Consider the following 21,603-nt stretch of genomic DNA (forward strand, 5'->3'; position numbering starts at 1 on the left):
TGCTATGAGTCAGGCATGCTAAGTAGGGCTCCCTCCTGTTTGATGGCTGGATTAGCTCTTGGTTTCAGAGGAAGTAGCTCAGCCCACAAACCATTTGCCTCATTCTGTTAGAATGTCAGGATTACTAAGTTATGTCTCAGAATTTCTCAAACTTTAACAGTATGCGCTAAAGGATAAAAGAGAGGGTGACTGAAATTAAATTTTTATAATAAGGCTAAATAGGTAAACATGAATTTAAAGGTGAAAGTAATTTGTGTGTGCACATATTCCTTGGCCATATTCCCTTACATACATAGAGTCCGCATACACTGTTCACAATCTGCTCCTTATAATTTGGCAATGTTTACATATTGCAGGTTATTTTATTTTCTCCAAACAACCAAGACAAGTACAAGAATCTTGAGTGTTCTAAATAAACTCAATTACTTTTAAAGTCACTTAAATTGCTCCTCACTGTCAATAATGTCAGAGCTGCATATAGTCTGTGTCGTCCTAATAGCCGCAGTGCTTGTGAACTTTCAGAGGTTCAACGCAGCAAGGTGGGCTTACTGACTGCATAAAGAGATGTGATTTGGTGCCATATACTGTCTCAGAGAATTGCTCAAAATACTTACTATTCATGGTTGTTAGATGCTGTAGTTTCTTTTAAAAAAAACAGTGGTTATGGCAAGCCTTCTATTTTAGATGTGGTAGATGTTCACTCTGTTTTGCTGCATCCCAGAGATTCTCATAGAATATTGTATTAAATTAAAGAGACATAGTTATCATCTTATGTTCCCACATTAAGGTCCCAATAGAATGGTTTTATCATCCACAAGTGTCCCATTGATTTGTACAGGGTATTTTCTTAGCTCCTGCAAATTTTCCTATTCAGCCTGTGTCGTGTTAATAATTTAGCATATTGCTGGGCCTGTGCAGTTCTTGGTAATACGAGGCCTTTTTAAGGACATTTATGTTTACCTTAGTACAAAAATTATTTGAAAGTCCTTTAAAATCTCTTTCTTGGCAAAAACATCGGTGCCCTAGACAATGGGTTTCTGATATGAAGGCATTATAGTCTCTTTCTTTCTGTCTTTAGGTCTATCTCTGTTCTGATCTTAGAGGAACATGATTAGATCCGATGTTCTAAGGATCCGGTTGGGTGGGGAGAGTGGCGAGAGGACCCTCCCAGTCACACACAAATGAAGATGAAAGAAGGCAGGCAGGGATTTACCGAGATTAAAGCAAAATGAAGGACAAACAAAATCCGCCCGGGTTTTGATGAGGGGAAATTAAGGCCACGGATCAGAATCGGATGAATACAAACAGAGCGCCTGCCAAATGACACATCTCAGACAGAAAAAAAACACAAAAAACATGCACACACAAATAACATGTTTCTCTGGGATTCAGCTTGACAAGGTTTTTTTTTTAAGGCCAACAGTTATTAATCAAGGAAGAGAGAGCTTGAAGAGATCATTGGAGATCATTGAAGCATAATTATAAACTGCCATTATATCATTAGATCTATTGTCATAAAAATGCTGCTCGCTGCTTTGTTTGACCCGTCTTGTGGTGTGACTTACTAAATTGAATGTAAAACGTCTTTAAACAGCATTTGTCAAATTGTTTTTTAATTATTGTGAATTTTCATTGACATTGCGAGACCACATGAAATGTGTTCTTTTAAAAAACACTTTAGTCTCACTGCATGACCATTAAATTCAACTAGAGATCGAAAAGTAGATTTAAAAGTGTTAAAAAATTAATCTTTAAAAAATGTTCATGTGTTTGTCCACTACCCTTTAGCAGTTTTTGGAAAGAGATTTTAGATCCATTTCTGTGGTTTGAATCTCAGAGAATTTTATTATACAGATAATTGGTATCTAAAGGGCCAAACAGAGTTATTTGTCAGGCAATCTTATCAAAGTTCCTATTTACACTGCAAGTGCTGCTGTCATTCTGCTGGGAGATGATTTAAACAATGCCTGGCGGAAACACTGTGGAAACCCGTTAATCTGCCATTAATCTCCCACCTTAATCAGCGCTATCGTGGCGGCCCATCAGATGGGTGATCGATCCCGCAAGCTATAAATAGCTTAGAGCAGTGTGGGCTAAACAACTCTCTGACGTGATGTACGTTCATTAGACCTGGATGCTTGAGGTGTTTAGCACATCCTGTCCTTTCTGAGATAATCATAATCACTTCCTCTCTTTTTAATCTTTCACTTTATCCTGCATTGTTTACAGCTGTTGAAAACGGTCCCATGATTCCTCTATATCAGGGGTCAGCTATTTTTTTTTAAACAGTGGAAGAATTGATAAAGTTTGTGGCATTTATATTTTCTCAAACATCAGACTTCACACTACATAATTTGCATTTTTACTTAAAAAGTGGTGTTTTACAAAAAAATGATAATAAGACTGCTTTCTTACAAGAAAAGGTTCTATCAGCGCTACGTAGTTGGAACCCCTAAAAGGTTCACTGCAAAAAGTGGTTTTCTTACTTAGTATTTTTGTCTTGTTTCTAGTCCAAACATCTAAACATTCTTAAAACAAGAAGTATTTACTAGACAAGCAAAAGTAATTGTCTTATTTTGGGAAAAAATAACTCAAAATTAAGAGAGTTTTCGCTAAGATAAGAAGTGCATTTTTTGCAGTGTTCTATATAGAACCCTTTTTAAGTGCAAAAAGGGTTCTTACTTGTCATTATAGAAGCTTTTTAGCATAAAAGGTTCTTTGGAGTATACTCAACTATACTTCTATATATAACCTTTTCTTCTAAGAGTGTACCAATGCATTAAATTATATTATATTTTATGAACATTTTAGTCCAAATACTTACATTTTAAACCAAAACAAATACACAATTTTTTATTTAATTTTTTTATTATAATTTAAAATCTAACTGCTTTTTGTGAAATATTTTGCATGAAAAGCAGGGACACTATAGTACTCATTACGCTCAATTGAAGAAATATCCTTTTGTTTTTCAAAGTATTTTTTTTATATGCGAAAATCAGCGAAACAGACCAAAGTGCGAAACTGCTTCAGCACTGCTGTGGCAGCGAGCAGGACTGCGTGTGGAGCGTTCCACTTTTTGTTCGGTGCAGATCAGTTTCTGGTTTGCGCTGTCTGTGGGTTGCGCAAGTAAATGGAACGGATCTCTGCGCCGTTCAGTGGGCCGTGCAAGTAAGCAGATCCACTCTCCATGTGATTTGCGCTGTGCGCATCGGCTGGGTATTGCAGTTTCATCCCACATTTGGAGCATTTGGCTTCCCGTAAAGCTTTGTAACTCAATAAAACTGTCTGTGTGATTACAAAGAAGGATTGCTGAAAGATTCGTGCAGATATGATTGACTTCAGCATTTCTAAAATAAACAACTAAATAAAATTATATGCATAATATTCCTCTCTCTTCTGTTATTGCTTGCATGCCAATGATTACACCTCCAAGTTCCTTGCCGATCCCTGTTTTATTATCTTTCTTTTTACCAGAATTCCCTTATTCTCTTCCTCTCATTTCTCTTTGCCATTCCCGCACCCTCTGCCACTTTCTATGTCCCCTTGACCACATGATCAAAGCACTCCTGCCCAGGTCACATTGAGGAAGCACAGTAATAATGTCTGACCTTTTGAACAATGACCATGTGGATCCACTCTAATGCAGGTCAGAATGAAGAGTGTACCAGAGACACGGACCTGCCTGAGACATCACTGGCTCAGGCCTACCTTTCTTTAGTCCTAAAATTCCACATAATATCTGTCATTCAGCTACTTTAAAATGCTTCCGCTCACAGGGTTATTTCGTGTTTGAAAAATATAATTATGTGCCTGTTGCTAGGCAAACACTTTACTGTGCTCTCTGTCCTTGTTGAGTTGTGATGTGAGCATGTGTATGGCTAAAAGAGAGGGAGAACATAAAATTGCAGATATGGTAATGGTTAAATTTTTTTAGAAAGGTCACTGACGTGCTCCTGCTGTGCATGGCAAGTCTTGAAGAGAGGTGTTTTTGTTGTTTTCACCAAAAACGGCCACAAACCATTTATATAAAAGATAAAAGAATACATTTTGATTGATTGATGAGGTGAACGGGTTTCAGGTGAGGGTGCTTATAAAACCACCAACAGTGGTGGACTTACAACATTGTTTCTGAAGAATATTTCATTGTTCTTTTCAGTAGAAATACTAAGCATTGATATCACATAAACCAAATTCATTGAATACTCAATAGCCCAATTGTCTGTAATAACTGTTTAGGATATTTATTAGTGAGATGGGTTCTCGTTATATCATGGAGATATTTTCCTGCAAAGTTCTGGTTGAACCAGCTAAATAAGATTTTTAGAAATACTTAATTGCAGACAGGTGTTTTGAAGCATGGGTTGGAAGAACTCTACAGGTTGCTAGATCTCCAGGAACAGGATTGTACACTCCTGACGCTGCATTTACACGGGGCGTTGGCGTTAATGCATCTCATTTACTTTGAATGGGTGATGTCATGTGTCGCTAGACAATTTCGTTCATTTTAAACATCGGTAAATGAACGATCACGATGGAGGAAAAACTGATAATTGGGGTGGGTAATCACCCGGTTCTGTACGACCAATCTTTGTATACATACTGGGACGCAAACCAGAGATCAGGCCTGGAAGAAGGTGGCAGAGACGGTTGGTGAATCTGGTATCAGCATCAAGCTTCAGCCACGCCCTCCATCAAGCGCCGACGCCCTGTGTGAATGCAGCGTGAGCTAAACTATTAGAGAATTCAGTTCAAATAAAGTTGCAATTAAATGAAACAGTACTGATGGTTAGTATTATAGTTTAAAAATGTATAGTCACTAAATCCGTTTGATTATTGCGATTTCAAAAATTCACTGTAAATTCTGTCCAGCCAGCATAAGTCTGGCACAGGCGCAGCATGTTTTTTTGAATAAGAAGAAATGGTGGAAGGCAGTGACAGCGCTCTGGGATTTTTAAAGCATGTTAAAAGGACCAAATCTGAGGGGTAGTCATATTTCGGCTTTTTATAAAAGTCCTGACGGAAACTTAATCGAGGATGGCCACCCTGTCTGCAGAATTTGCAAAAAGAAAGTCGCTGCAATATAGCGAACGCAAGGCAGGTTAACTTTGACCTCAATACCAAAACTACGTCTGCAAAATAATTGGACACAAAATGTTGTTTTAAGTTGAACTATTTTATCTCACTCTTATGAAATTAAAGGACAACTCCGGTGAGAAATGAACCTAGGGGTAATTAACAGATGGTTACCGAGTAGATCGTTCTCTGGGATGCGTTTTCATGAAAATCGAATGTAAAGAGTTTTATCTCTAAAAACAGATTAGCTTATAGCATTTGTCTATGGATATTCTACGCTGTTCTAAGTAAGCTGGTCGATAGGAATTAAGTTTGTGAAATGTAATAACATGGACATTTTTATTTTTATTTATTTTCTCTGTTGTGTTCAGTGTTTTCTTCCGGAAACAACGGACCATATGAGATTCCAAGTCAGGCCATCCTTAAAAATATTTTGGTTTGCAGTAACAGTAAAAAAATTTTAAAAAAGGGTCGGTAGGTAGGTCTATATTTTTTTTTTCAAATTTTAATACAAAAAAAAAAAGTACATTTTTGGTGATGGTGATTACGTAGGTATGAATTTAAACAAATTGGCATATCGTGACATCACTGACTGGGTCTTCAAGCCGTGCCTTCGGGTGTGTAGGCTAATTGCAGGCTATATAGACCACAAACAAATTGAAATATTTGTCAAAAACATGTTTATTGCATAAATTTCCGGTGCATTCTTAAAGAAAAGTGTCCAACCACCAGCTAGCTGTCATTGACTCAAAGCTGTCAACCCTCCCTTTTTTTCCAGGTTTCTCACGTATTTTAGCTCTTTTCCCGCTGTCTTCCCGTTTTAGTATTTTCCCGTGATATGTTTCTTATTTTTACGCTCGATTGTGTAAAAAGGGGTCGTTTTACGCTCGATTGTGAACACGCAACTATCTGTGTCTGTCTCTGAAGTGGCTTCCACTTCTTGCCAGACCAACGCATCTGGTGATACAGACTAGTGCATTTGAATATTAAAAAGCAAAAAGTTGTTTTTATGAATTCAATTAATTAAGTCTATAACCAGCTATTTAATCAAGAGCAGTGAGTGAGTCCTTATCTTTTGTTTGACAGAGAGCAGTAAAGGCTACTGCCCCTTTAAGACCTAATACAGAGATCGTCTTTCTCAACTGTATAAAGTTCTCTTAAGGCATATACAGACTGTCTGATGGATACTCATCAAGATCGACATGTTGACATACTTTTTGTGTGAGTTTATCCGTTCAAACGCAAGACTTGAAAGAACTCAATATTTGCGCGCTGTGAGACGTGCGCGCGCTGCGCAAAGAGACAGATCTTCTCTCACTGCAGAGGGTTCTCATTCGCGTCTTCTGGCGAATATACTGAGTGATGATGCCGAAAATGACTGGTCATACGGCAGCACTCGCATGCATTGAACACAGTTTACAAAGATAGACCGTTTTGCCCACGTTTTCTTTTATTATCGCTGTTGTAGTGTACGTGTATCCATCGACAGAACCATACATAAAGCATTATTTTTCAAGTTACAACCAGTCCCGCCGCTCCCACCACGCGCTGGGGTTGAGCAGAACACACGCTACCCATAGCAACGCGTTATGACAACGATATTTCAGACTGACAGAGACAAGATAAACGGCTTTTCCACCATTTGTTACTGTTTTGTACACGTTGTTATATTAATTATAATTCAAAATCTATTTTATTCGCCACAATATAGTAATGATAAATGTTGAGGGGGCACTTTTGATTCATTTTCAAAAAGGGCAGGGGCTCAAAGCCCTCCCCTCTGCAGTGCACTTGCCTGGTGTGTGTAACGTGTCCATGGTCCTCCTGACTCCTATCACACAATGCGGCGAAATCTCCGACAGGGCTTTAAAACGTTACAGTGAATGAGAGTATGAGCCGAGCCGAAACCATGGCCGAAACGAACGCACGTGCTGGCCATAGTGTGACATCCGTTAACCATAGTGTAAACATAGATGACGTCACGGGTTTTTCTATAAACGAAAGAACGTAGCCTTCGTTTGTATGGCCCAGGCAATTTATACATTTATAATACTTACTAAAATATAATTCATATTATTTTATTACTGTTGTATTAGTTGTTTGAAAAGTAAAAAAAGAAATTGGTCGGTCTTAAAGCCAATTTACAACCGGCAAGTCGGTCGGACTAAAAGGGAAAAAAAATAAAAAATTGAGTCGGCCCTAAATTGACAGGGTCGGTCGGGTTACGGCAAACAAGAATATTTTTAAGGATGGCCTCACAGTTCATCACTTAGCAGAGCGCTCGTGGCTCAAAGAGTCAAGACTGTTTTCCAAGATGGCGCCTGTCCGTGAACGCGTAATGCACTGTGTTTATAAAGTATCGTCTTATTAAACTGTTTGTACACTTACAAAGTTCTCAATGCTTCGGTTTGCATGTAGGGACCCTCATTATGCTACCGTGTTAGTGTGAGGCTATTTTTAGCCTTGTTAGTGGTATTAACTAACGATTTCATTTCACTGTTCTGTGCCCCATAGACTAGTGTTATAAGCTAATCTGTTTTTAGAGATAAAACTCTTTACATTCGATTTCCATGAAAACGCATCCCAGAGAATGATCTACTCGATAACCATCTGTAAATTACCCTACCCCTAGGTTCATTTCTCACTGGAGTTGTCCTTTAATGTGAAGCTTCCGTAAAGAAAAATTTGCAGCAAGTGGCTTTGAGCCAAAGACAAACAAACAAGTTCAAACAAGACTAAGGGTGACATGTAAGGGATAATAATGTATATTCAATGTACACTTATTACACAGATTTTTTTTAGGCAGTGTAAATAGAATATAGTTGATATTTACACTAAGTGCAAATAACAATGGATGCTATTCTATTTACACTCAGTGAAATCCACATTTTCTTAGCGATAGATGATATTTACACTAAGTGCAGATAGCTGTAGATATTTACGAAGTGAAAATAGTGATATATTCTATTCAGACCATATAAAGTTGCAGTTCTTTGTAATAAAAAATAATAATTACATGTCATTTATCATTTATTTTGACAGATAAATAATATTTGCAGCTCAATATCTTTGTACATTAAAAGGATGCAATAATGACAGAGTATGAATTATTATTTTTATTTAAATTATTAAATGGATGCAGCCTTAAAGGAACAATAAAAAAAACCTACACCCATCCCTAACCCTACCCATTACATGCTTTTATTATAATTAAACATTTTGTTAGCCACTTTATTTCCACATTTAGAACATTTTCTTAATTTGTATTTAAAATAAATGCCTTTCCGATGTGATTTGTGATGAGAGAAAAGCAAGCTCTGCAAAAGGCAGATTCGAAACCATGTTTATCGTGACAAAACACTGATCCCTTAGCCATACGCTTTACTGATTGTGCCACTGAGGATGTTAAATCTTGGACGTTTTAAAAAAAATCTTGTTTGGCACAGCCAGGCATTGTTAGGCGGAGCTAGTGCGAATAGCACTTCCCGACAAGGCACGCTATTTGCACTTGGTGTAAATAGACATTCCAAAAATGTAATTTTATGGCGACTTTGAGAGTGATTCTGCAGGCAGACCCTGCACGTTTGCTCTTAAAGGGTTACTTCAGTGATTAGCATATGGCTTTCTATCAGTAGAAACCCTGGAGTATATTTAAATGATCTTGCTCCCCCCTCTCATATCCCCCTGAGACGAGAGATGTATGCATTTTATTTCTGGAAAAATTACTCTGTTCACGCAAATATCGTCGATTTGCGTCATCTTTGGAATGTTGGGCCAGACGCTAAAGACTACAGCCAGCAGAGGGAGCTATTTCCGCATGTTTTTAACTCGCACATGGGGGATGGGGTCGCACTCACAGCTCAGCTCGGCTCAGGCATTCATGGAAACCGTGCGGCCGGTGGAGAAAAGTGAGTATTTTATCTTCTCAAGTTAATTCCTATGACAGTTAATCTTCCAAAGGCATGAGCTGAAAACGCGCCAGACTGAACACGCGCTGAGAACTACTGCTGCGAGTGTGGGCGAGTTTACCTCAGCTCTCATCAGCAGAGTTCATTCAGCTCATCACGAAATGTGTAATCTGACTCCTGCTGCGTTTGTGCTGACACTTCCTCAGCCGCTAAATCACAATATATTTGAACAGACACTTTCAGTTTTTAATTGTAGTATCTGTTCTCAAACTGAACTGATTTTATGAAGATGAACGCGGTGGTGGGAAATTAAAAGTGATTCAGTAGCGGTGGCTTTGGGAATGGTCTCACAGGGCAGCGAAGCATTCTGGGAATTGTAGTCTTTCATCCCCATGAGACAAAAATAAATTTTCTGTCTTTTCTCAGTCTAGAAAGCACCAAATTCAAAAATAATTTTACATTTCTACAACATTAATGACCCAGTTTAAATACAGATTCATCTTTCCAGCACTGAAGTACCCCTTTAAGTTTTCTGTCAATACACTGTGTATGAAAAGGTTTGTGTTGATAAAATCTTGTTTTTTTTTTGCTGGGTTCAACTGTCTACTCTACATTGTAATAACTGTTTGATACCTTTCTTAGGAAGAAAAACAGTATTTACAGGAATAGTTTGCATTATTCATAAAGAACTGTAATAAAACAATACTACTTAATATCTCTTTGAAGATATATAGATTTCACAGCCATGTTTTGAAAAATAAATCTAGTTATTTTGGGGTGTTTCTTGAATGAGGTTAATGCAAATTGAGGCAAATTGAATGACAGGATCCGTAAAATATGTATAGAATTTCAAAGAATATTCACTTTCTCAGCTTTTGTAGTGACTGTCAGTTTATCTCAAAATGGGTCAACAAGCAACTAAAGAAAGCCTGCAGGATCAGTTTTCGCAGTGTATTGTACTATTCTTAGCTCTTGTTCATTTGTTGACTCCACAAGTAATGTTTCAAAATCTTGAGTGGGATTATTTGTGTGTGTAAGTACATCCCTAGTCTGTGCTTATGGTAATTAAACATTAGTCCAATTTTATGTGCCCTTATCATCTGTTACATTTTCAGGTCTTGACACTCCATTGGGAAATTAACTTTGTTTAATGAAAAAATCCTGTAAGAAGTATTGCTGGAGTCAACAAGACCTCCAGTGTGTTTGAAATCCTGACACTGCCTGTTTATTAATTCTTCCCCCACCACCACCACACACACACACACACACACACACACACACACACACACACACACAAAGGCCTGATTACTTTCCGGACATGTGAAAGTTCTGAAATATGTGCTTTGGTGAAATTTATACGGTCCTGCTCATGAAATCAGACGTGAAATATTTTGTCGTCCTCATCAAATGATGCCGTACCCTTGAGGGTGTCACATAAACGTCAGGTTTGTCATCTGAAATCTCTGAGGTTGTATTTCAGTGCAAACAAATCAACCTCAGATGAACTTCTGCAGAACATCTAGTAGGACACTTCATCACTTTCTTCTGTGAACTTTTTTAAAATGCTACTTATTACTGTAGGAGTAAATCTGAAGGGGGTGCTGTGTGTCATTTGCTCAGCTGAGAGTGGAAGGACGATGCCGCAGCTGTTCTCTGATGCAGCGAGGAGCACTGCTGACTCAGATTATGGCTCCCTTATGGTGACAATAACGCATGTGAGCCCCCTCACAATGGCGAGACTTCTCTCTTTTCTCATTAAGTTGAAGAGAAAGTGGGAGTGTGTACGTGTGAGATGGAGAGAAAGGAGGAGGAGGAAAAACAGAAAATGAAGAGTGGGTGAACAGAACGATGGGCGAGATTGAAGAGACGAGAACAAAAAGAGATTCAGAGATGGCCATAGGGAGTGTCAAAATGGGGAGTAGGCAATTCAATGTCAAATGAGTGATTGTCAGGCAAAATGTTGCCACAAATGCAAAGGCCCTCCAAATAAGGATATATTTTTACCCTGGTCCATGGAGAGTGCTGCAAAGTGCTTACGCTGCTGAAACAGGAGAGAGCTTTAAAATGCTCCCTGGACACATCTAATGGTTCCCTAACCTGCTGTTCATTGTTTTGTTATTCTGACGATACATGCATATTCTAGAAGCTTGAGACTAATGTGTTTGGGCTGTCGAGCTGCGGTTCATTAGAGCTCTTTTGATCTGTGTGTTTCCATGGAAAAAGGCCATTGAATGATGCAAGAAAAGCAAATTACGGCATGTTATTTACCTTTAAAGTACAATAGTCTTACATTTGGTATGGTCTCACATGGGCATCCCATCTTTGTCCATACAAAAGCAGTCAGTGTGCTTGAAGGTTGGTTGCTTGATCATCTGTATAATGTCTTTGCATGGTGATATGAAAAAGCAATTTGTAATTGGTTGTACATTCCTTGCTTTAAAAGCGTCCTGGACTGAAGGCCACAGAAATGCTTATTTCAGTCTCTTTCACCCAAACTGAAAAGGGTCTTGCCCTTTAGAAAATGGGTATTCTTGTCAACCACACTGAGCAAAAAGTCAAAAAGACTAAAATTGCCATTGAAGTAATGAACTGACAAGATTTGAATGAACATTCAAATCGTACTGTCACATACGGTACCCAATATTAAAATTTCTCTGAACCTCTCTTCCTTTTCCCATCTTTGGCTTTGACTCGTTTTATAATACTCGCAATCTCGGATGAGTATAAAATTCCTGACAACCCAGACACTTTCAAACATGAAACATGTTGAAGTGAATTCTTTAAAGACAGATCAGGGTCAATGACAAACTGGCACTGACAATTCAGTCGGATGAAAGGCAGACTACACGTGACAGCTTGCAAGACTCGAGACTTTAATTAACTCTCTCAAACTGGCCGTCTTTACAGAGAGCAGATGTCTTTACATCACACCCTGCACCTTACATTACAATTAAAAGAGTTGATGTTTTGCTTCAGATTTGAACCCCATTTATGAGGTGAAAATCTCTTCTTAATAAATTGTATTAAGTAAAACATGGTTTTGAGGTATTATTTAGTGCATGCAAATAAAAGTATTTTTGAAATTGATTTTTGATATTGAGTCAGCACAGGTCACACACACAAACACACACACACACACATATATATACTGCACTACACCTGTTTAAAGTCAGTAGAGTCAGCATAGTTCATTTTGAGATGGTTCCAAAATGACATTTACCTAGCAACCATACCATATATTTGGTATATATAGGGGGATTTCAGGGTGATTGGGACACATTTTGCCATCGAGATGACTTGGAAAAAGTGTCCAAATCTCCCTGAATTCACCCTACTACATATTTGGAAGCCATTTTGAACTATTTAAGTTTTAGTGCCATGTCCCAACCACCAAGTGGCAAACCCCCAGCATTGTCTATGATTCCATTTAATTATTGTCTTTGTTGGTTTGAAATATTGCATCATACATTCAAAATGGAGCAGGAAAGAGTAGATACTCCAAGTAACTCAAGAAAAAGTGTTAAATACTTTTATTCTCATATAACCAGACAGGAACAAAAATATTTTTCAGCTAAATTACATGTAACAAATATCTAGATTTTAATAATATATATTTTTTTTTATTATTCTGTGACAGAAAATCCAATGGACATTATGCGCCAATTGGGCCTATATTTAGATTAAATGATGATACTGGTTTTAAATTTTTTTTTTTTTTAAATAGTTCCCATTCAGTCAACGTTACGTAAGACGTTTCGGAACCTAGAATGATATGTTTTTCAAATGTCCTCTATTGTTGTTGTTTTTTAATATTCTTATGTATAGTCATACCATTTGCTCTTAGTAACTGTTTTAAAAACAGTTTTATTGAATCACTTTTTGGGGGTGGCATGATTTTTCACTTGTTTAAAGTAAAAACAAACATTAAAAAAATATTACTTTGTGATTAAATAATTCATGCATTAAAGGGTTAAAAAATAATCATTTTGGTAAGATTGCTTTCATGGATAAGGGAAAGGTACTCCTCTTAAACATCTAAAAGTATATTTATTTTATACATTTTTTAAGTATTGGGATCGCTAGACGAAGGCTTAATGAACACATGTTTGTAAAAATTCTAAAATCAACCAAAATCAAAATGTGTCACTTGTTATAACTCCTTTTGTCAGCACAAGTCAAATATGATAGTATTTATGTAACTGTGAAATAAACCCTTGGGTGTTTTCCATTTCAAATGAACTAAAGACAAAAGTTTATATTGTTTGGTTTTAATGCAACTTTTCATTCTATTTTTTATCCAGATTACTGTGAAGAGCCACTGATGACATCACTACCCCCATCTTCCTTCCAGAACTCATCAAAAGTTTCTGACAAGAGGTCACCACACTATGCTAAACTCAACAGAAGAGATGGTATGTGCTCCTATCTTCTTGTTCTCTTGCCCTGACTGTATCAGATACCATCCAGTTGTCTGTGTTTATGTGACTAGAGAATTAAGCAGAAGGGAAATTTGTCCTTGTCAGGAAAAGTGTTGATGTAAAGCTTTTTTTTTTTTTACGAATACCTAACGTAATGTGATTTAGCTTCCACAAACATTGCAAAAAAGTATTAGAAGACTTTACACTTTCACTGGAGGTAATATTCTGTAACAGTCTGCTGGTGTTCATGAGCATTACTGATGTGAGAAGCTCTTGTGGTTAGCTTTGCCCGAAGCAAGATTTGAAGATTTTAGAAGTAATTTCTAAAGTGTGACAAGACATAGACAAACATAAATCTCTAATGACAATATCAGGGTTTTTCCTGGGTCAGAAATGGTCTTTGGTGGTGGCTGAACAGACATGGTCATCCACACACATGCATATATGCGCACACATGCACACGCACACACACACCAACAGTAAAAATACCTACCCGTGTGATCTGTGAGCCCAATACTGACAATAAATGTAAAATAAATGCAAATTTTTTTCATTTTGCTGAATTAGATGCTGACCTCATCTAATTTTGATATCTCATTATGATATCTTGATGTTTGTTTCTTTAGTTCCTCTTTTTACAAAGTTTGCATGGTTTACCGATTAATTATTTTGGCAACAATTATTAAAAAGTAGCATTAAAAATGTAATAACAAATAGTCTAATTCTCTACCATATACAATTTAATAAAACTATTGGCTATCAACAACTTGCGTTGTTTTGGTAATTTACTACACATTATCAATATAAATGCTTAAAATAAATACATGAAAATACCGTGGATTACTAAGACTAATTCTTACTAACCCCTCTTGTTTAATGGGGTAAGCACGCTTCTCTCTCATTTCAGAGGTGTTGTGAGTAAATTATTACACACTGATTCGTGAGTTCAGTGTTGGACAGATCAGTTCATTCAAATGAATTGGTTCAAATGAGTCATTAGTTTGTGAATCAGACAAAAGCGTACATCTTATATGTGAACCCAGACGGTTAAAACAACGCTAAAGATTTGTCAACACAGAAAACATTACATAAGGATATTTTTCCGTTTATTTGAAAGTATGGTTTATGTGAGCTGCATGTGCAAACGTCTGTCTAAAGAAGTGCATTTTTTGAACACAATTCACATCCAGCAGTAGGCTAATTCAGGGAAAATATTGTGTGACCGTGTCACATGGAACATGTAGTCAGTCTTCCGACCTTATACCATTGTGTCAGTTCTGTTGATTTTGATTGATATCTGCGAGTGAGAGCTCAGATGGTGATTGTTTTGAAGACAGAGAGTGCGCGCGCGCGGGCTCTCTGCTCGTGCTCTGTCACTCAGTTAACGTGTGCCCTGTCACGTGCATTAGTAATCTACATCAATTTATAAATCACAATAATTCATCAAATAAGGCTTTGGCGGGACAAAAACAATTTTGGCGGCCGCCAAAAAAATTTCAATGTAGGAAAAACCCTGAATATGCAATTTATTTATAACCCCTCTAAAGTAAATATGGACTCAAAGGAAGCTAAAAAAACTGAAAGAAGTTAGAGACTTGCTCTTGTGGTAATTAAAAGTAATTTGTCCAGGGTGTTCTTCCTCGCTTAATGTCTGGTGTCAATGAATAATCAAATCATCATTAACAAATTTTCATTTTTTATAAGTGTTTGCAAATTGTCAAGCAACAGATTTTCCATGTCAGTATTTTCCTAAAACATTGTTAGCCTAGATTGTAGAAACCTTTGGGACCTGATTGATCTATAAGGCCTTTATATTGATCTATAAAGATCTCTTTTTTCTTAACACTGTGTCCTAACCAGACTCAGTGTGATGCCATGACATGCGATTAAAGGCATCTTTTCTGTTTTCCAAACATTTGTCCTAACCAGCCACAATGGTGATGAATAATAAGCAACAGGAGATTCTATTCAAACCGTTTCTATTTCTGGCAATGCTGCAGCTGCAGAAACAACATACAAAGTATGACAATGATAATCTCATGTACTGATAAGGTTCTTATTGAATGTTAAAAGCCTTTATTGTGAGTTTAAAAATCATTTACCTTTATAGCAGTATTAAAAGCAACAATGGATAATTAACCTAAAATCTTGAAAATAAATGAAAATGAACGAGAACAGTGAACAAACAAGTGTAGAATAAACTTATTCACTTTCCTTTATTTTCAGTTTTATTATCCATTGTCACTCTCAGAATAAAGATTATTTCAGTCAGTCATACACAGTATGTAGTTTTAATTATTTTTAAAGTTGTAATAAATATTAATTTGATTATGTACTCATCCATTTTGTTGCGAGTGCAGTGCGCTTGTGCATAGACTCCGCCCACATGCTCTCTGGCTTTGATTTTTGATTGATTTTGTCACATCTCATAGTCAGGTTTTATCTAGCATGGACAGACAAATTAGTTGTGTCTTGGAGCTTATTGCATCTGCAATACAGGAAAGGTGTTAAAAAACCTTTAGAGCAAGATATTTTCCTAACATGTATTAGAGGGAAAGTTTACCCAAATGAATATTGTGTCATCATTTACTCATCCTCAGTTTATTCAAAACCTGTAGGACTTTTTTCTTCTTCTGCGGTACGTAAAAGATTATATTTTGAGATCTCAGTGGGGATTTCTGTCCCTAAAATGAAAGTCAGTGGTCGCCAAAACTGTTTGTTTACCGATATTCTTCCAACTATATTTTGTGTTCCACAGAAGAAAGCCACACAGAACAACATAAGGGTGAATAAATGATGATTTAAATTTTGAGTGAACTATCACTTTACATCAGGATTGCCAGTGGATACAGCTTTCCTGTACTACAACAGCCCCAAAATACAATCAGGAATCAAGGACAGAAGGAGTATAATGGCTGCTCTTGATTTGCTTAATGATCCTAAACACATATAAAGTATTTTGCCAGACTGAGCCTTGGCAAAGCATGGGGTATAACAAGAGGACTTGTTGTACGTGTTGTGTTTTTTACATCAGCAAGGAGGAGTGTGGTTTGATTAATGCAACCTAACAATCAGCAGCTGATTACAGTCTGTAGAAGCACTTGAGAAAAGTCCCCAGCCAATTAGGCAGTTAAGACGTGCCACAAATACCAGCTTATGTCGAGGCCCTTTGAGTGTATGTGTGTGTGTGTGTGTGTGTGTGTGTGTGTGTGTGTGTGTGTGTGTGTGTGTGTGTGTGTGCGCGAATAGTAACGTTGTTTGACCTCATGGCCCAAACACACTCCAAGAACTTGGTGGCACTCGCAAATGATCGCGATACCAAACTCGGTAGTAGATTTGTAACTTTTTGGATTAACAGTGTCTCCCAGCGGTAATAAGTGGGGGCTATGATATGGCAGCTTGGCCGTGTCACCCCCAAGGCATTTCTTTTTCTCATCATGCCTCTTGCTTAGTAACAGCAGGAGGTTTCCTTTCACTGTGAGACACAGACAGGCAGCCTGTTCCCAGTCACTGCCAGCCTGATCCAAACGTGTGCAGACACCAAATGTTGTTATCTGTAGATCTATCCATCTATTGATTATCTGTCTCTGATGGTCATTAGAATACAAGATCTGTGCGTTGTAATTTATGTCTGTGCCTGTTATTTACATCAGATTGGAAGTTATTTAATAAATTAAATAAACCGCTCATGCTAAAAATAAATTTTATGGATGCACATACTGTATAAGAATGTCTTATGTGCCTCCTCATGGAGTCTATTGTGAAATCTTACAAGCTCAGAATGTTCACCCTGAGCTTATGTAAAAATCTTCACAGATATGTACCCAGTCACTGAACACCACTGAAGAAGCATTTATTATCTGACCGTCTTGTTCTGACTTGCCCTGAGGCAGTCCTGTCCCACCTGACCTTGAGGGTTCTTTCCACACCAGCTTTGTGTCCTCTTTAAAAGCAAATTCAAATTGAGCTAGGGGTGTGTGATATTGACATAATTAGACAATATTTTGCACAGTGTTTTTGTGCAATTGCCTTTACTGGTTTATGCCTGTCACGGACAGCTGCCTCCCGAAGCCTTTTGAATAGTTCACAGAATAGTGACAGAAATGAACTTAAACCAATATTTAACCCTTTAAAATGATTTCCAGGTGACTTTTATCTTTATAGTGGCATTATAACATTTTTAGATGGATGCATAATCTTTGATGTCAAATTTTAATCATAAATTAAATTAAAAGACACTGTTATCAATCAAATAAAATCAGAAATAGTGTCATGTAAGGGATAATTCACAGCTAGCTTTGCATTAAAGGATTTAAGTGCACAAAATGGAGGCAAAGAACTGCCCAATGCGAAGCATTCAGTTACCAAGCAGTGCAGAGATTCAAAACAGTTGTGTTCTGCAAAGTTATTAAAATTTAGATTTTTTTTAATTCATTTTTATTTTAATATTGTTTTTAAGTTTTCTATAAATTTCAGTTAGTTTCATAAATTATTTTGCTAGGTTTTTTTCTATTTCTCCACAAACGTATTCTTTCTGAACAGCTGCTTAGGACTGGCGGCGTTTCTACGCTTCAGTCCTGCCATTTTTGTGATATCAACTTCAAATTTGGAGCACAACTTGGTTAGACACATGGCTTTGATTTTATAGTAATTTTATAGTAAAAACATTTTTTTTAAATATATATTCTATATAAAATAAAGAATATTTAGTACAGTATTTTTTATTTACAGTTAATTTACATTTCCATACTTTTACTTCAGCAATAATCTGCTGAGTATTTTCTTTATAACAAGACCAAACTGAGGTTTATATTCCAATGAATTCTTTAATTATAGCCATTTAAGATTGACAGTGCATTTTCATGTCTATTGTAAAGGGGGGGGGGGGTTAAAGTTAAGGGGTTAATTACGAAAAAGGTTTGCTAATTATAATTTTATTTTAGTTAGCTAGTCAGTAACTGTTGGTCCCTTACGTTCAACGTAAATCGGATGTCACAGACGAATTGGGATCACTTCTGGGAGCCCCTATTAGCTTCGAGATTAAAGAGAACAGGCCAATGGCCATTGGTGTGTTTTGCATTTCACACCCCGCCCTGCGCCACGGGTATAAAGTGGAAGCGATCGCCACGCAACTATTGTCATTCACTTCGGAACCGAACAGCATTCAGGTCGAAGACAACACTACAGCTCTTTATCAGCAGACAGAGAGAGAGAAAAGAAAGAGATGTTGTGTTGGCGTTACAGCACACAACAGCGAAACCAAAACCAACTGCTGTTTTCACAGCAAAACACAGTGAGTGCAAAACACAGGCTGCACTATTTCCTGTGTTTCTGCCGCAGTTTTCCCTGGGTGCTTCAGCACACGAAAAGAGCATTTCCTCACAAAAGAGCAACACAGGTGTGACACTGCGTCTTTTTCAAGATATCATTCAACCCGCGCGTTACTGGATGCGGTCGTTCCCTCTCACTCGCTGACGGTCACAATCGCTGCCTTCCGTGTTTGGGCGTTCAGCATGCCGAAGGAAGCGTTTGTGGATAGTTCATGTTCTTACTGCGGGAACATCTCGGAGATTAGATCGAGACTCACCTACCTTTAGGATGGTGGAGTCCCCCTCCGCATACCTCGATCTAGTGCTATCTCTGCCCAACAGCAGGATAGACCTACTTCAACGGATGCCCGGGGTGATCTGAGGATTACATTTAGGGCTAACCCGCCGAGCGAGCCACCGCGGACCCCTAATCCCTCACAAGCTCTGCAGCCAGTGGTGCTTTCGAGAGAAGCTTATGGCCCTCCCATGGTTGTCCAGTTGTGACTTTCAGGGCACCCTCGGATGAGCAGATGTCGATCGCTGCATCGGAGTGGGAGTTTCAGTCCTCGATGGATGAAGACTCAGCTGTACTGCCTCCCTCGGGTAGAGTGGCAATGGTCGAGTCAGACCCCAAGTTGGCCGATATGCTTTCCCGGGCCGCCGTAAAGGTCGGGCTTGAGTGGAACCCTCCACTACGTCCCGAACCTTCTAGGTTGCTGTACCATCACTGCAGGATGAGTCGCTAGTTCGGCTCCTCAGTGAAAAACAATAGTGCGTGGCTATTGCTTCCACTTTATACCTGCGCAGCAGGGCAGGTGTGATATGCAAAACACGCATGCCAACGGCCCTTGGCCTGTTCTTTTTAATCTCAAAAGCCACTCACCAACAGCAGGTTACAACATACAATAACTGACAAAGATACATGGCAAACAAAAGGGCTTAAATACACAAGGGCTAATGACAAGACAGGGGACACCTGTGAACAATGATCAACCCATAAACCAATGACAGCATGACACAGGAACATGAGGCAGGAACACATAAGGACATAGAGTCACATGACCAGGGAACACATGACAAAACTAGGAAGTGCATGACAAAACCTGACAGTGAACATGAAAACTTAAAAAACACGAAACATGAACCTACACCAAAACACCCTGTGACAATATTGAATACCTTGACATAACTTTTAACAGATTCAGATATTCACAGGCTGCACCTTTTGATGCTATTCTGCATTCACTCTGGGAAACCCAAAGCAAATTTTCTCATTTGATAACATGGGCAGTGTTCTTTTTTTTGTTCCAAGGTGTGTGTCATTTCTTTGCTATCATGCCACTTGCAGAAATCAAACACTGCTCCTTTAATATGTCACTTGCTTGACTTATAGATTTTCCTCTCTGCCAGCATTCTTCCTGCAGGTACCATCTTCAGAATTCTGGCAAAATAAAAAGAAAAGAAGGAGGTTGTTAGGTCTGCGTAAGTGGACCAATATTTCCAAGAATTCTGTGATATCGTTGTGCGTGTGAGACCTGCTTTTATTCTTACTCTGTTCTAAACAAGAGATGCAGGAAATCATGTGACTAGAAAAACTACAGTATGACATGCAAGTTTAAAAATATGCTGTGTAATTTCCAAATTGCCTTTTTTAACCGCAGTAATATTATACTGCACTGAGGTCTGTCAGCTCTCCTCTAGGGATGGATTGGAGATTTCTATCTCAAAAAGAGAAAGGCTGAGCCACAAAACTGCTGGAACAAATTTAATTCATTTTTTCTCTGACCGCTAAGCTTCAGTCCTGTCAGCATGATGAACACGAGTATGAAATCTTATGAGTGCTTGAATTGTGGGGAGAATTACGCTCAAATTCTGTTTCATTCCTTTGCACTTTTTTAAAGCACTGGCTCTTTATCTGTCCCTGTACTAGGTGGTGGGGGATGGTCTCCGAATGGAGAAGACCAACAACCCTGGCTACAGCTGGACCTACAGGACAGGTTGAAAGTCACATCTATTGCTACCCAGGGTCGCTGGGGCAGCTCTGACTGGGTGGCCCGCTACCAGCTACAGTATAGTGATTCTGGACAAACCTGGAGACCTTATAGACAAGAAGACGTGATATGGGTGAGTCTAGCTAATCTCTGAAACATATGCCTCTTGAGTGAATGCTTAGACATTATTAGGCATTGTTTGAATAATGGAGCACCAATGATAAGAAATTCAGCACATTTGAGAAATAAAACCATAACTAAATGGAAGATACGCTGGTTATCAAACGTGCCGGTACTAGTCGGTACTGCAAAAAAATGGACCGTATCAGCATTTCTGCAGTACCTGGTATATTCTGTACCTGCTGATAGACTCTGAAACATATGCCTCTTGAGTGAATGCTTAGACATTATTAGGTTTCATTTGAATAATGGAGCACCAATGAGAAGAAATTCAGCACATGTGAGAAATAAAACCATAACTAAACTGAAGAGACGCTGGTTATCAAACGCTGGTACTACAAAAAAATTGACCATATCAGCCTTTCTGAAGTACCTGGTATATTCTGTACCTGCTGATAGACACTGCTTTCAAACACTCTTGTTTGTGTTTGTTTGAGCGCTCTCTAAGCATCAAAGGTTTCATAAAAAAAAAATGATATTAAAATTAAGTTCACTTAAAGGTGGGGTAAGTGTTATTTCAAAACCGTTTTAGAAAAAGGACTCGGGCCGAGTGGAATAACAAACTTGTAGCCAGTCAGCAGGTAAGGGGCGTGTCTATGGTGAGACGAGAGGCTCAGTGCGTGTCATTATTCAAAACATGAGTCACACAGGACGGACATTAGCCAAGAAAGAACTAATATATGTTGGCTTTTGCTTGACTATGCTTGTGTGTCACGTTCGC

The 21,603-nt window shown here is 38.2% G+C and overlaps 1 protein-coding gene across 4 annotated transcripts in view; it reads left to right on the plus strand.

Annotated features, from left to right (window-relative positions):
• Positions 1-21,603, plus strand: part of cntnap5l (contactin associated protein family member 5 like) — a 98,498-nt gene that overhangs the window by 18,326 nt on the left and 58,569 nt on the right. For all 4 annotated transcript variants that reach the window (XR_010900531.1, XR_010900532.1, XM_067430961.1 and 1 more), the window contains exons 2-3: positions 13,286-13,396; positions 20,642-20,835. Coding sequence is in view for 2 of the 4 variants with exons in the window: in XM_067430961.1 (XP_067287062.1) it covers positions 13,286-13,396; positions 20,642-20,835 (305 nt within the window). In the remaining 2 variants the exon portion in view is untranslated. The remainder of the gene's footprint in view (positions 1-13,285; positions 13,397-20,641; positions 20,836-21,603) is intronic.

Source organism: Pseudorasbora parva, chromosome 22, assembly GCF_024679245.1.
Source record: "Pseudorasbora parva isolate DD20220531a chromosome 22, ASM2467924v1, whole genome shotgun sequence".
Taxonomy (NCBI): Eukaryota; Metazoa; Chordata; class Actinopteri; order Cypriniformes; family Gobionidae; genus Pseudorasbora; species Pseudorasbora parva.